The sequence below is a fragment of the Apteryx mantelli genome, chromosome 9, assembly GCF_036417845.1.
Source record: "Apteryx mantelli isolate bAptMan1 chromosome 9, bAptMan1.hap1, whole genome shotgun sequence".
In the NCBI taxonomy this organism is placed as follows: Eukaryota; Metazoa; Chordata; class Aves; order Apterygiformes; family Apterygidae; genus Apteryx; species Apteryx mantelli.
Genome location: NC_089986.1, coordinates 12,542,117 through 12,555,573, shown reverse-complemented (window position 1 = coordinate 12,555,573; position 13,457 = coordinate 12,542,117). Strand labels below are relative to the sequence as shown.

General features: G+C 51.5%; 1 protein-coding gene and 3 non-coding genes across 4 annotated transcripts; all 4 read right to left on the bottom strand.

Moving 5' to 3' along the window:
* Positions 1–4,702: 4,702 nt before the first annotated feature.
* NCL (nucleolin) lies at positions 4,703–12,747 on the bottom strand. Its single transcript, XM_067301751.1, has 15 exons — positions 12,541–12,747; positions 11,824–11,931; positions 10,657–10,948; positions 10,198–10,338; positions 9,591–9,776; positions 9,262–9,345; positions 8,834–8,969; positions 8,376–8,512; positions 7,743–7,869; positions 7,395–7,528; positions 6,908–7,040; positions 6,655–6,806; positions 6,083–6,209; positions 5,381–5,619; positions 4,703–5,185 (listed from the first exon to the last, which is right to left on the bottom strand). The coding sequence occupies exons 1-15, from the start codon at positions 12,556–12,558 to the stop codon at positions 5,106–5,108; spliced, it is 2,094 nt and encodes a 697-aa protein (XP_067157852.1). The 5' UTR covers positions 12,559–12,747; the 3' UTR covers positions 4,703–5,105.
* On the bottom strand, positions 5,762–5,900 carry LOC136992784 (small nucleolar RNA SNORA75). Its single transcript, XR_010885214.1, has one exon. It is a non-coding gene; the product is annotated as a small nucleolar RNA SNORA75 (small nucleolar RNA).
* LOC136992787 (small nucleolar RNA SNORD20) lies at positions 6,529–6,605 on the bottom strand. Its single transcript, XR_010885217.1, has one exon. It is a non-coding gene; the product is annotated as a small nucleolar RNA SNORD20 (small nucleolar RNA).
* LOC136992786 (small nucleolar RNA SNORD82) lies at positions 9,049–9,117 on the bottom strand. Its single transcript, XR_010885216.1, has one exon. It is a non-coding gene; the product is annotated as a small nucleolar RNA SNORD82 (small nucleolar RNA).
* Positions 12,748–13,457: the final 710 nt, after the last annotated feature.

Genomic DNA, 13,457 nt, shown 5'->3' with positions numbered 1-13,457 from the left:
CTCCAGGGCAAGGAGGGCAGAGAGAGAGAGAGAGAGAGAGAGAGAGAGAGAGAGAGAGAGAGACTGCATTCATGGACAGGGGTTGTGAGAGTGTTTGTTCCTGTACTGTAATGTGGTTTGCTTATCTCCAGCTGGGTTGGGGGTTGCTGAAAAAGAAGAAGAAGAAGAAGGAAAAAAAACAACTAGCACAAAATGAAGAGAGAGAGAGAGAGAGAGAGAGCGAGCGCGTGGGAGGAGAGGTTCGGTCTGTGCCTCAGGTGCCACCTCCACCGGAGTGCGGAGAAGGACATGGTGGGAGGCGGGAGGGACGCAGCATGGGTATTTTTCGGACATGCGCAGGGTCTGGCTGCCTGGGGAAGCCGCTGCTCAGAGGGCTGAGTGGTTTACAAGCACATCAGCCCCTACAGCTCAAAAGTCATGGAATTTTATTTGTTGCCCCAATTTCTCCTCCATGCAAGGTTTTAATGATGTGGCACCAGCTTCGCCCCCCGAAGGCAGTGCCGGTGGGGGAAAGGGCTCTCCTCCGCGGCTGCACCTCCCCAGCCTCGCGCTCCCCTTAGGGCTCCAGCCAGAGTGTTCGGCTCCAGCGCAGAGATCCCTGCACAACGGCGGCACCCAGCCGTGCGGGAGCCGGCACGCAGAGGAATGTACCCGACTGGAATGCCTCAGGGATTTGTTCCTTTCCTCGCAGGGAAGGGGAAGGGATGAGATGGGCTGGCCTTGCCCGTGACCGAGGCAGCGAGCAGAGATGCCCGGGCAGCCCCAGGCACTGCTCTGCTGGGGCGGCCCTGGGAGCGCTGGTGCCTCTCCGGCTTGCGGAGCAGGGCCCAGGTATTTCGCACCCCGTCTGCTCCTTTCCGGGTGGTTGCAATGTTTGTTTCTTCTGGATGTGGCCAAGGACCAAGCCAGGGAACGGGACTGGGAGATGCTGCCCCTTTTCCCCTCCCGAAAGCCCCACGCGAGATGTCCCGGTGAGCCCCCGGCCAGCTGCTGCCGCGGGAAAACCCCCATCCCTGGCAGGCCTGCGGCAGCGCCCACGCACGGGGGGGCTTCTCCAGCCCCACGGCCCCACGGCGGGCCAGGGACTGCAGGCAAAGCCACGCGCGTGTGCAAAGCCACGCGCCTGCACGGGCACCGGTGTGTCGGCTCCCGGGGCCAGGCTTGCACCCCGAGACCTCCCTCCCCGCGCGTGGGGGACACGTGCGGCCCTGAACATGCAGAGAAACACATGCACACGCACGTGTGCTCTTGCGCGCGCGCTCTCTCTCGCTCTCTCTGGTGCCAGATATTGAAGGAAAAAATTTCTACTACCTCAAAGGTCCCCCTGTGCAGTGCCTTTTTCTTTTCTTTTTTTTTTTTTTTTTTTTGCTCTTGTTAATGTGTTTTGGAAACGTGCCTGTTTCAGTTACTCCGAGTCTGTATGTTCCCCAGGTTAGAAAACAAACAAGAAAGGGCATAAAGCAGCCAAAAAAGCCAGCCTCATGCCAGGCCACACCACCTCTCCTCGGCTAATGTCCCCTCGTCTGCTCAGACGAGCTGCAAAGTCGAAGAGGAGGAAGAGAAAGAGCCCGTCGCTGCTCTCGGCTCGGCCGGGCGCCGCCGGTACCCGGGCAGGCGGCATTACTGTGAACTTTTATTTCGGATGCGCCCAGAGGCCACAGCAGAGCTGTTGCCCTGGGGCAAACGGCAGCGCAGGGGCGCTTTCGGTGCCTGCTGTTCGGGCATGACGCACAACGCACGTTGCCATCCCCTCTCCTTTTCTCGCCAAAGAGAGCAAGTTCAGAAATATTGTCCAAAACGACACCTCTGTAATTTATGTCAGGTGCAGTAAATTAGGCCGCGCACTTCTCCTGCACGCAGGGCACGGCTCCCGCTCTCCGTGGCGCTGCGCACGGAGAGTCAGGGCTGCGCACATAAACCTTTCGATGTTGCTTTTCACCTGGCGGGACCCGTGCAGTGAAACCCTGTAGATTTGGTGAATATTCTAGTTTCTAAATAAAGGTTTTTAAAAAAAAAAAGGAGAAGAAAACCCAAGCTCTCACCTCGTGTCGTTGCTGTCGGGTTTCTGCTGGCCAAGGCAGCCCGGCTGGCTAGCAATGGAATTCGCCCCAGCTCGGACAGCGCTGTGGGCTGGGGTGCAGGGAACAGGAAAGAGGGGGCTTGCAAATGGGATGTGTCTGGGCAGAAAGGGGAACTGAGGCATTGGGGGGGGGATTTTGGGGGGGGGGGGTTGGCCCCCACCAGCTGTCTCTAACATAGGCTGTGCCTGTGATGCTGCCCCTGTCACCACTCCACGCCACATTCCCCACGGCAGGACCATGCCCACCCACAGCCTTTTCTTCCCAACCGGAGTACCGTCAGAGTGACACACACCCTGGCCATGCGCATCAGGGACCCCAGAGCAGAGCAAGGCCACGTCTGCACGGTGCAGCAGGGACAAACCATGTCGGCTCTGGGTTTTGATGGGGTGAAGAGGAGCACAGCCATGCGGGAGCCCTCAAGCCTCGCCTCGCAGCCCGGCATCGTTAAACCCCTCTTCACCCGGAGGAGAGGAGCAGCTTTCCGGGCTGCAGCCCCCGTGGAGCGCACGGGGCTGGGGAGAGCCCCTAAATGGCGGGCTGTCCCCCGGGAGCAAACCCTGCAGGTGCCCTCAGCGTGGCGGAGGGCTGGGGAAGCAGAGCCCGGAGCAGGCGGCACAGATGAGCCGGCAGCTCCCGCTGTGGCCAGGCCTGTTGGAGCCGCCCGCCCAGGGGCTCCATGAGCCTGCGCCGGGGTCACGCCACAGCCCCCATCCAGCTTGTCTGAGCACTCCCAAACTCGCCACAGCAGTGGCAGGCACAGCAGTGCCAGCCGGGAGGGCGTTTGAAGCCACGTGTGGGCTCAGGTAGTCAGTCCTGGGGACGGCATGGGGTGCAACACCAGCAGCCGGCACAGCAGGCACCGAGGCAGAGACCCTTTTCTCTCCGTCTCAGGTTGCCGTGCCCGAAACCCACCCTCTCCGGAGCCCGGCACCTTCAGGAGCAGCTTGGCTCCCTGCCGCGACACGCAACCCCCAAACCCGGGGGCAAATACGTTCGCTCTGCCCGTCTCGGGGCTTTTAAGCACGGAAGCGTGCTCGGCGCTGCCTTGCGGGGAGCAGGGAAGGGCTGGCGGGGCCCGGCCCGCTCCGCTCGTCTCCCGCGTTTCCCGAGGCGCCGGAGCATCGCGCGGAGCCTCCCGCGCCTCGGCGACCCGGGCGGCTGCCGCCACCTAGCGCCGCGCCGCGCCGCGCTCCGACCATTTGCCGCCGGGGCCGCGGCGCAGGCTCTAAAATGGCTGATGCCCAAATGGGGCTTGCGAGAAGGGAGCTTTTTATCGAAGCGACGGCTGGGAAAAGAGCGTTTTCCAGCGTGCGAACCCCTCTTCAGCTCGCAAACGGTAGCAGCGCAGCCAAGCCACCAGCAAGCATTCCCGCTCCGCTTTCACACGCAGGTTTTTCTCCCCCCACCCTTTGCAGGACACCCTCAGCGCCCACTGTCCTTTCTTTTCACACCTTCCCCCTACTCAACGTGAGCAAGAGCAAGTAACACAGTTTTCCTAACAAGGACAGGAAGGTGCAGTTTCAAACACAGGAGCAGGAGGCAGGGACAGCCCCTCTTGCAACACCAGTGCTGCAAAGAACCCTTTTCCCCCCTTAGAGGCTCTATTTTGGGATTTGGGAAGATAGGGAGAACCTGGCTGCACCAGCCTTTTGCAGGCTGCAGCACGAGCCCTACGTAGTCCCGTACTTACCAGTGGCTATTGGCAAGAGGCACTACACGCTCTCAGTGTTGCTACAACAGGCAGCCAGGTTGGAGGGGGTCACACCATAATAACAATCAGAGCTGAGGCTTAGGGTCAAGCGATCTGGTGTGGCAGGCGTCAAGTCACCTGAGGGCAAGAGCCTGCAACTCTCAGGCAGCAGCACAGGCCTCCAGTGGGCCTTAGGGCTTTCAAGAGCACAGAAATCCTGCTAATATTGCAGCTTACAGGTACCCGTGCAAAGGGAAACTGCAATGTAGCATCCAACGCTGCCTGGATTTAACCAAAAGAACAGTTGCCGCACACATTTTCCTGCACCCAGGTACTGCACTCACTCAAGAAAAGTGGTATTGCCTTGTAACAGCTGCCAAATCCCAGGGGAACAGGCCAGATGTCCCTGCGAAACTTCTCAAGCCCTCAAGTTTATCTCCCTTTCCCAAGCCAGATAAAGGAATGCCAGACACCACCATTACCCCATCACCATGTTTCAGCCAACTTGACATGCTGTGTCACATATATTCAGGAGAAGACAAGATTACTGCTAGCTTTGAGCTTAATGAAAAGAGCTAAAGCCCTCAGAGAAGGTGTGAGGGATCTGGATGAGTTTGGTACTAGACTAGAACTTACTCTTTTAAGAAAAAAATGTTGCAAAGTTACATCCTTCTTTAGTGGCAAGAAGATAGCTGCACTTCTAGTCTCACGCTTCCAAGAGCATTGCACAGGTTGCTGCCAAAAGGCTTATCCCCATCCCTAGTATTTCCATGTAAATGCAAGCACTCTAAGCCTAGCACGGGTAGGCTGCCTTGAACAGGCTCTGGCCTGCTGTTGGTGAAGTTAAAGACCTTGGAGAGAGAAGATAAAGACTTAAGACAGACCAACGCTCCCAGCCCTACTTTGTTTAGCGTCGCAGAAGTAACACAAACCAGTTTAGGTCCTTTAATCTGTCCAAGACAGGGTGCTGAAGCACAAATGATAAAACATTCTGCATTTTTACAGCAAAAAATGCTACAGAAGTTTATAGGAAAAAAAATATTTTTGTACATGGGTAAAACATTATAAATTCAAGACAACTCACAGACAAGGAGTAAATTCCCACACATCTATCACTCATTTCTTTTAAAAAGTTCGTTTGAATAGGCAAGCAGTCAAAATGGCTTGCTGTCTCTTCCTTGAAATGAAAATTGTTTCTTCCAAGTGGCTCACAGTACTGCTTCGCATCTTGGAATGTCCTCCGAAGGCTCCGCCAAGATAAAAGGAGAATAAAAACCCCCGGAGTCCTTTCAGATAGTCTCACAGAGCAGAAGGGGAAGGAAAGGGAGAAGAGTTTATTCAAACTTTATCTTCTTCCCTTGCGGCTTGTGATCTCCACCTCCTCCTCTGCCTCCTCGGAAGCCACCTCCTCTACCTAGAAAGAGAATTAGGTCAAGAAGCAGAGTTGCATATTATCCCTAAATAGACACCACCGCCCTTCCAAACCCACTCTGGCACAGGACAAAAAATAAATTCATGTCAAGGGCTCTGGCAACGCACCAACATGCTCTCAAGCATGACTCAAGCCTGGTCATATCCATTGGAACAGAGGGCTCTTGTATTTTCTTACCTCCAAACCCTCTGCCACCACCTCTGCCACCAAATCCACCTCTTCCTCCTCTGCCTCCTCTGCCACCACGACCACCAAATCCGCCGCCAAATCCACCGCCAAATCCGCCGCCACGTTGAAATTCACCCTTTGGCTTGGCAAAATCAAGTGTCACTTTGTTTCCATCTATCTCTCCATCCTCCATGGCTTCCTTAGCTGCTTTGGCATCTTCTGGGGAACTGAAGTCCACAAATCCAAACCTAGGCAGTGGGATAAGAGAGACAGTCAGCCTCCAAAGGATCCACAACTCTATGTAAGGTCACCTACAGGTACTTGATGGTAATCTCTTAGGTAACACCCCTGCAATTCTGCGTTCCTCACATTAGCGATCAGGAACATGTTACTTGTTGAACAGCAGTGGCTAATCACAATCGATGGAGCCACATTGCGAGTTTGCCAATACTGAACAGTTACTATTCTTCTCGTGCGAATCCATAGGCTGCCATGGATTTGTTGGCAGGAAGGAGCTCATTGAGAAGTGAACGTGCACTATCCACTACTAACTGAATCTAAGCTTTAAGCTTGTACTCTATTTCCATGCAATTTACCGGTTTCAGAGAATCACCTGTGTAAACATTACAGATAACTCATTTTAACAAACTGGTGTGGTCCAGGGTCTCTTTTTGAAATAACTAAAAGAATCCCAGATGAGGTTTCACATACCCTTTGGATGATCCAGTGTCTCTATCCGTGACTATTCTAGCACTTACAGAGCCTTCAAATGACTCTCTTAGCGTCTCCTCTGTTGTGTCCTCAGAAAGGCCTCTGACAAACAACGTTTTGCTTTGTTCTGTGGAAAGAGAATCCATTTAGAGAACTGCAAGTCTGAGCAAAGCACCTATTGATCGCTTATCGACATCAGTTTGCATAACTGATTCCCAGAACAGCTTATGGTGTTGTTAAGGGGTTTGGTTTGTTTTTTTTTTAAAGGCAGCCCAAAACAGCTGAGCATCCAAAGTCGTCTTCAAAATTTTTGGGGACTGCAATTAGAACCTTATGTCAAAAATATCTCCACAGACCAACTTGGTACTGTCAAAATAATTCCCCCTTTTTTTTAAATAGATGCTTGTATCTTATGAATACAGATACTAAGAGGACAAAAAACTCTGCTGGATCAGCACTTGACTATCTAGAGGACTTTGGAAATAGTTTCATCAGCATTTCAGATAATCAATCATCATATCCAGCACTAACATTTATAAAGCAAGTCTTTATAAAGCAAGTCAAACACTTACGATTAAAACCTCCTCTTGCATTCATGTTCCCTTTCTGCCATGCTGGTGAACTGAATTCCAGTCTGATTGCTCTGCCTTCAATTTCTGTATTGTTACAGGAATTTAAAGCCTCTTTGGCATCCTCAGCTGTGGGAAATTCTATAAACGCATACCTATTTGGAGAAGAAGATTTCAGTTAGACTGGGAGCACAGGAAATCACTGAAAGTCATTCACAATGCCAACTGAAAGAGTTGGTACAGATGCAGAACGTACCCTTTAGGCCTGCCCTGGTTGTTCTGTGGCATCCTGATGGCAGTAGCTTTTTTAAACAGTTCTTGAAGAGTCTCTTCTGAGGCAGAGTATGAGAGGTTGTTTACAATTAGGGTCTTTGCCTCCCTCTCTCCTCCTATGAAGGAAACTCAGTATTAGAAGTGCAAGTCTGGAGAGGGGCAGTTCTCTTTCACTACAGAAGACCCTCCCTAGGGTGAAAATAATTGTTGCCCCTCCCTTGCGGGCACAGAAGGCTAAAGACAGTACTGGTTTAGTCACCTGGACTAGTTATCTTCCTCCAGTTGAAACATGCAGCACAGACATGAAATGCCTGGGAACCAGAGTACAAATCAGGTAAAAGGTGCCTCACTGCTAACTTACAGTTTTCCTGCAAGGCTTCAAGTAGTTCTATCCCTCTCAAACTTCTAAAACTGAGTGGAATTAAATCCTAAGCGTCACCTGCAGGCACATTACCAATATGGAAAAGTACCTTTCTGACTTTCTTGTTGGCTCTTCTCACCAGTGTAGTCAATGACCATGGCACGACCATCAATCTCTGTGCCTTGCTTCTCCTCCAAAGCTTTATCTGCCTCAGCTTCTGTTTTAAATTCAACATAGGCCATCCTAGAGCACAGGAGAAAAAACATAAGCAAATGCCTCCTTTTAGGAAGGACTAAGTTTATGAACAGGGGAGTATGAAAGAGTGCTCTGATTTGGCATTTTCAGCACACCTAATCCAGCAGGTTTCCCAAGACAGCTAAAAGACAACGCGAACTTATTAAAATGCTCTAAGTGTTTAAGAAACAGCAAGCAGCCAGCAGTACTCTCAGCTACGTACCCTTTGCTGGCCCCCTCCTTGCTAAATACTAGTCGGACTTCTATTGCGTTTTCAAACACATTTTTCATCTCATCTTCAGTTAAACGGTAGGGCAGATTCTTCACAAAAAGTGTTCTAGCATCTCTCTCTACAAAGGAAAATAAGTACAAAGTTACTTTCACATTACCATTTAGCTAAAAGCCTCTCATATACTGCCAGCTTATTAAGAAAACCAGAGTGAATTCATCCAGCAGAAAAAAAAACACAGGATGTTTGCATTTCAGAAGCGGAAAAGGCAATTATGACAAGCTGCCATTACACTTCTCTTTCTCTCAAGAGCATCAAGTCAGAATGTGGGTCCTAAAGCCAAGGACAGAGCCACATTTCTTCCTCACACCCCTAGTATGCATATTTCTTAAAATTATGTTTGCAGACACTCCAGTCAGAGCTTGCATATCTGTATGTTAACATACAGAGAAACTACTGAGAAGCTGCTTATGATAAAGAGTCCAAACCAGTGAGATCTGCTTTAGAAGGGTAACATAGTGGCCATCAGTAATACTGTTGGCGTGCTCTAAGCTAAGTGTTATCACCTACTGATTATTATAGTTTCTTTCTTCAATGCCCACAGGTATTCAGATTAATGTGTTGTACCTTTCTTATTCTCTTTAAGGCTTTCCTTGCTCTTTGCTTTTTCCAGTTTGATTTCCAAACCCATGAGCTTCTTTCCGTTCAGTTGAAGAGCTTTATCCAGATCTTCGGCAGATGAAAAGTCGACATAGCCAAATCGCCTGAAAGAAGAAGAACAACTTTATTATCTAGTCTGATCTGCTCTTGTATCAGAAAACACATACAAAGAAACCCAGAACCAGAAGGGGCTGGTCAAATTAAAGCGTTAATAAAATAAGTGTTAACTGCCCCAGAAAACCAAAGCAATAGTACAGAACACAACAGCTCTGTACTTAGGCAGCAGCTTTCTTTTTTGGGATGCACTGTCTGAAGCAGCTGCTGGCCAGGCAAACATTATACTCTATCAGTACTGCACACATCCTGCACTTCTCCCAGCTTCCATACAGTATCAAGCAAGCATCCCAGCATTTCAAAGAACTTACTTGGAAGAACCAATTCTAACTTCCGTAACTTGGAGATTCTTCTTGCCAAAAAACTCCTTGATAGCAGTCCTCAGTTCTTCATATTCCTTGGTTGGTGTCAAGTTTCTCATGAAGAGGGAGAAAGCTGAAGCAGGCCCTTCAATAAATAAATAAATACAGCTGAGTTTTTCTTTAAGACAGCTAGATGAATTGGAAACTGACTGTGGACAGCTTTAGCACATCAGTTTCTGCTTAAAATGACATCATGCTTCAGTATTAAGTCCCTTAGAATCATCATTTGTGCTGGCAAAAACACACTGAACATCCTATCCTTTCGCTTATTGTGTCTCTTCTCACCCAATAGCCCAATATTAAATGAAGATCCCCAAATCTCTCTAAAAATTTGCAAATGCCGTGAGCATCATTTTGATGACCCCACAGCAGCCTACCTTCTGTTTTCTTTTTCTTGGCCTCTGGTGCACTTTTATTGGCCATTTCTTTCTTCCTCTTTCCAGGGGCTTCCTTGACAGGTTCTGTGATGGAGAAGGAATAAAAGAACACTGAATTCAAAGTACAAAAAACCCCCAAAACACAGCTTCTCCTATGGTGGATCAGCACATGAGTATCTTTATGCAGATCATACACAAGACCTTCTTGTGCCATCATGGCAACTGCTCATTACTTTCCACTCCAAAAGACCACAACTAGACAAAAATTTTGTTCAGAGATCCTTCCCATTATTATGGACAGCTACATTCACCAAACCATTTAAACTTACTTTCATCCTCACTTTCCTCCTCGTCCTCCTCATCTTCATCATCATCCTCTTCATCTTCATCATCTTCATCGTCATCATCTTCATCCTCATCTTCAGACTCTGCCTTGGCTTTAGCTGGTGTAGCCTTTACTGGAGTAGGTTTCTTTACTTGAACAGGCGTTGTGTCCATGGCCTCATCTTCGGACTCTGAAATGAATTCAGCACAAAACCTGAAGTGTGTTCAAGATTAAACCACTTTTTAAAATCAAAAAACTTCATGTGAAATAAGAGTTCTGCATGTCTGCATAAATTTACATGATCTCAAGAAAGCATTTTTATACCTTTAGAGTGCTTACAACAAGCTGCCCCTCCCTCAAGTTTTACTGCATTAAAGACAGTGCCTGTTCACTAAGAATGAAGAGAAAGTTTTATTAGTAATAGGAAAATCAATACCCATTCAGCCATATCGGACTAGTAAACACGGACAGATACATACTCATCACTGCAATTACCCTATTAAGTTACCTCCTTAGAGTTCCCTGTAAGTGTTTATCAATTTCATGTCTTCTAAAAATCGCATTTTCTAACAGTTAGACCAAGCTTTTCTCAAACCTTGTGGACCACATACCATCATCTTCCTCATCATCATCTTCATCCTCCTCTTCCTCAGATTCTTGCTTTGCTGGCATAGCTGCAGGTTTTTTGGCTGGTACAGCTGCAGGCTTTTTGGCTGCAGGCTTCACAGGCACTGCTGTCTCCTCTTCCTCATCTGCAACAAAGCACAACAAGTGTTCACCCAGAGCGCTCAACCTTCAAACTCAGTCAAGTAGTTTGTTCTGCTGGATTCTGGCAAAGTTCAGAGAACAATCAGGAAACTACAACGTGCTTCGCACCCTGCACAATGCAGGCGCAGTCCAAGAAATTCTCCTGCAAACCTCACCCACTCTTCACCTTTCACTAACAAAACAGTCTTTCGAGCATTAAAACACGCCAAACTGTCAGCTTTAAAGGTACTCAAATCCAGCCACTGGGCTGAACCAGCTTTAGTCAACTTATGAGATGGGCACATACTCCAAAAGTAGCTTACCAGAGTCATCTTCCTCATCCTCGTCATCCTCATCGTCTTCCTCATCCTCATCATCATCTTCATCTTCTTCCTCACTCTCTTCCTTCTTGATATTCTTTCCATTTTTCGCTCCTTTGGCTAGGACAGCAGCCTTTTTAGGTGATGGAGCAACAGCCTTCTTAGCTGGAGTAGCCACAGCCTTCTTGGCTGGTGTAACTGCCTTTTTTGCAGGGGTAGCAGCCTTCTTCGCAGGGGTAGCAGCCTTCTTGGCTGGTGTAACTGCTGCTTTTTGCTGTTTCTTCTGAGGAACCATCTGAAAGAGACATTAAGTGAGTGCAGGACTCTTACGCAGCTCCTTTAAAGGAATTTCAGACCTGACAAACACAACACTGCAGTAACATTATGCCTTGACAGTTGATGAGAACTATGCAGCCACATTCATGGGAAGGTGGCACTTTAGGAGACGCAGCAAACAAATGGCTACCTCTGCACACCCAATAAATCAAATACTTGCTTTCTCTAGACTCCTGCACTTTTTCTGTGCATCTCTGCATCTACGCCTTGGCATTACTACTTCAACGTTGCAGCCTTACAAATACACAGCAACTGCAATCTAGCAAGTATCCTTCTAACAGGCTTATTTAGTTGCTGTTAAATTACCATTAGCTTGGTAAAGCTCAAAAACAGCTTTGTTGCGCCTTTGACAACTTCTGGAACAGCCAAGCATCTTTGAGTTCTCTGCTACCAAAACAACACCTACGATTTCCCTGGTGGCATCCTGCAGCCTCAAATTTTTAGTCTTGTATATATTATTTGTGGGTGGTTAAGTGACTTGTTAGAAAAATGAGCACATTTCTTTAGGTGTGGCATAAAATGAGAAACAAGAGTAGAGCTGCTGAGGTCCTTCTAAGCCTGATTATTTATCACCCACTTGCTCATCAGTACTAGAAACTGGTGTAAGACCCAAGCAGTCCTTTCAAACTCTGGAAGTACACAGACTTACCAGTTAAACTATTTTTCCCTTATTGCTTTCCTCTTACAAAATCCTGTTTATTCTTCAGCTACAATCAATAGATATATACTGGCTGCTGATTAATTATGGTTCTGTTCCTCATAATAATGTACCCCCCCAACCCTGCAACACTTTGGGACCCACGGACCCATTCGGTTGCATTCTAGATTCATCACCTCTTCTCCGCTGCTTTCCTCTAGTTCAGAGGACTCCTCTTCCTCGCTTTCCTCGACCTTCCTGGGGGGAGGAGCCATTTTTTTCTGTTTGATCTGATTCTTGGGAGTCTGAAAGAAACGGGGAGGCGTTCAGAGGCGTTTGTTCCCTCGGCAGAGGCTTACAAGCACATATCCCGTCCGAGGTACTCCATCTGCGGGCGGGCAGCTGCCCCGACCACGTGGCTCCCGGCCGCACCGCGCGGGGCCGTGGGTGCTGCCGCCGCCGGCGCCCCGCGCTCCCACGTGCTCGCTCTCCCCAGCGCACCACGTGGCCGCGCGGCGGCGTAACCCCCCCCCCGCCCTGCGCGCGCGCACGCAGCGGCGCGCGCCGAGCCGCTCTCCCCACCCCCCCCGCCGCCCCTCACCGCAGCGCGCGGGCCCCGGAGCGCCCCCCCCCGCGGCGCGCGCCGGGCCCTCGCGCGCGGCAACATGGAGGGAGAAAGGGGGGGGCTTGAAACCGCTCCTTTCGAACGCGCCCCTCCTCCCGCCGCCATGTTAACGGGGAAGGAGGGGCGGCCTGGAAACCGCCGCGGCCCGCACGGCGGGAGCAAGCGGCGACGAGAGGGCCGCCCGCCCCCCCAATCCCTCCCCCCCCCCCCGCGCCGCCCGCGCCCCCCTCCCGCCGCTGCTACCGCGCGCCGCCGCGCGGCCCAGCGCAGCCCTGCCTGGTGCCCTCACCTTGGCGATCTTCACCATGATGGCGGCGGGGCCTGGCGACGCAAGGGCGGCAACCGAGCTGCCTCCGGGGAAAGGGCCGCGTCCGGCGGGGGTGGCGGGAGGGGGAGCGGAGAGGGCCCCGGATGGAAGGCGGGAGCGGCCGTAAGACACTGGTGACCGAACCGGGGACTGAAACGAAAGACCGAGCGCAGGCCCCTTCCGTTCGCTTGCCTAGCCCTCCGCCTCGCCCCGCCCCCTCCGCCCCCGCCTTGGCCAATCACCGCGCGCGCAGGCCCGCCCGGCCAATCGCCACCTCCTCCCCTCGAGCCCCTCCGCCAATCGCTGGCGCTTTGCGATCAGCCAACGGGAGAGCGCGTTACAGCCGGAGGCAAGAGAGCGTGTGTGTGCTGCGGGAGGGGGGAGCGAGGAGAGCTCCCAGCCCGCCCGCGAGGAAGCGACGCAACCAATGAGAGGGCGGCAGCTCGGCGCCTGCGCTCTGATTGGGCGGCGGGGCTTAGTGGCGGGTGGGTGTGGCCGGGGCCGGGGGAGAGCACGTGGCGATCAGACGGCCACGTGGTGGGGCCAGGCCGGGCGTGGGGGGCCCGGGGGTCCCGCCCGGGGGGGGCCGAGGGGTGTCCAGGAGCCGGGGGGGTCCAGGAGCCGGGGGGGGGCCCGGGGCCGGGGGGGTCCGGGAGCCGGGAGGTCCCGGGGTCGGGGGGGGGCGGGAGCCGGGGCAAGTCCGGGGCCGGGGAGAGCAGATGTGCACGTGCAGCCGCAGCTGTTCTGGGCAGCCCGGCCCTGCTAAAGATCGGCTCCAGGGGTAAAACTCAGCCTGAAAACGGCTTTTGCTCTTTCAGGGGAGGGTAAAAGTTCGCAGACGGATTTTTATTTATTTATTTATTTATTTCGCAGTCTCCGCCACTTTCTTTCCTCTCCTC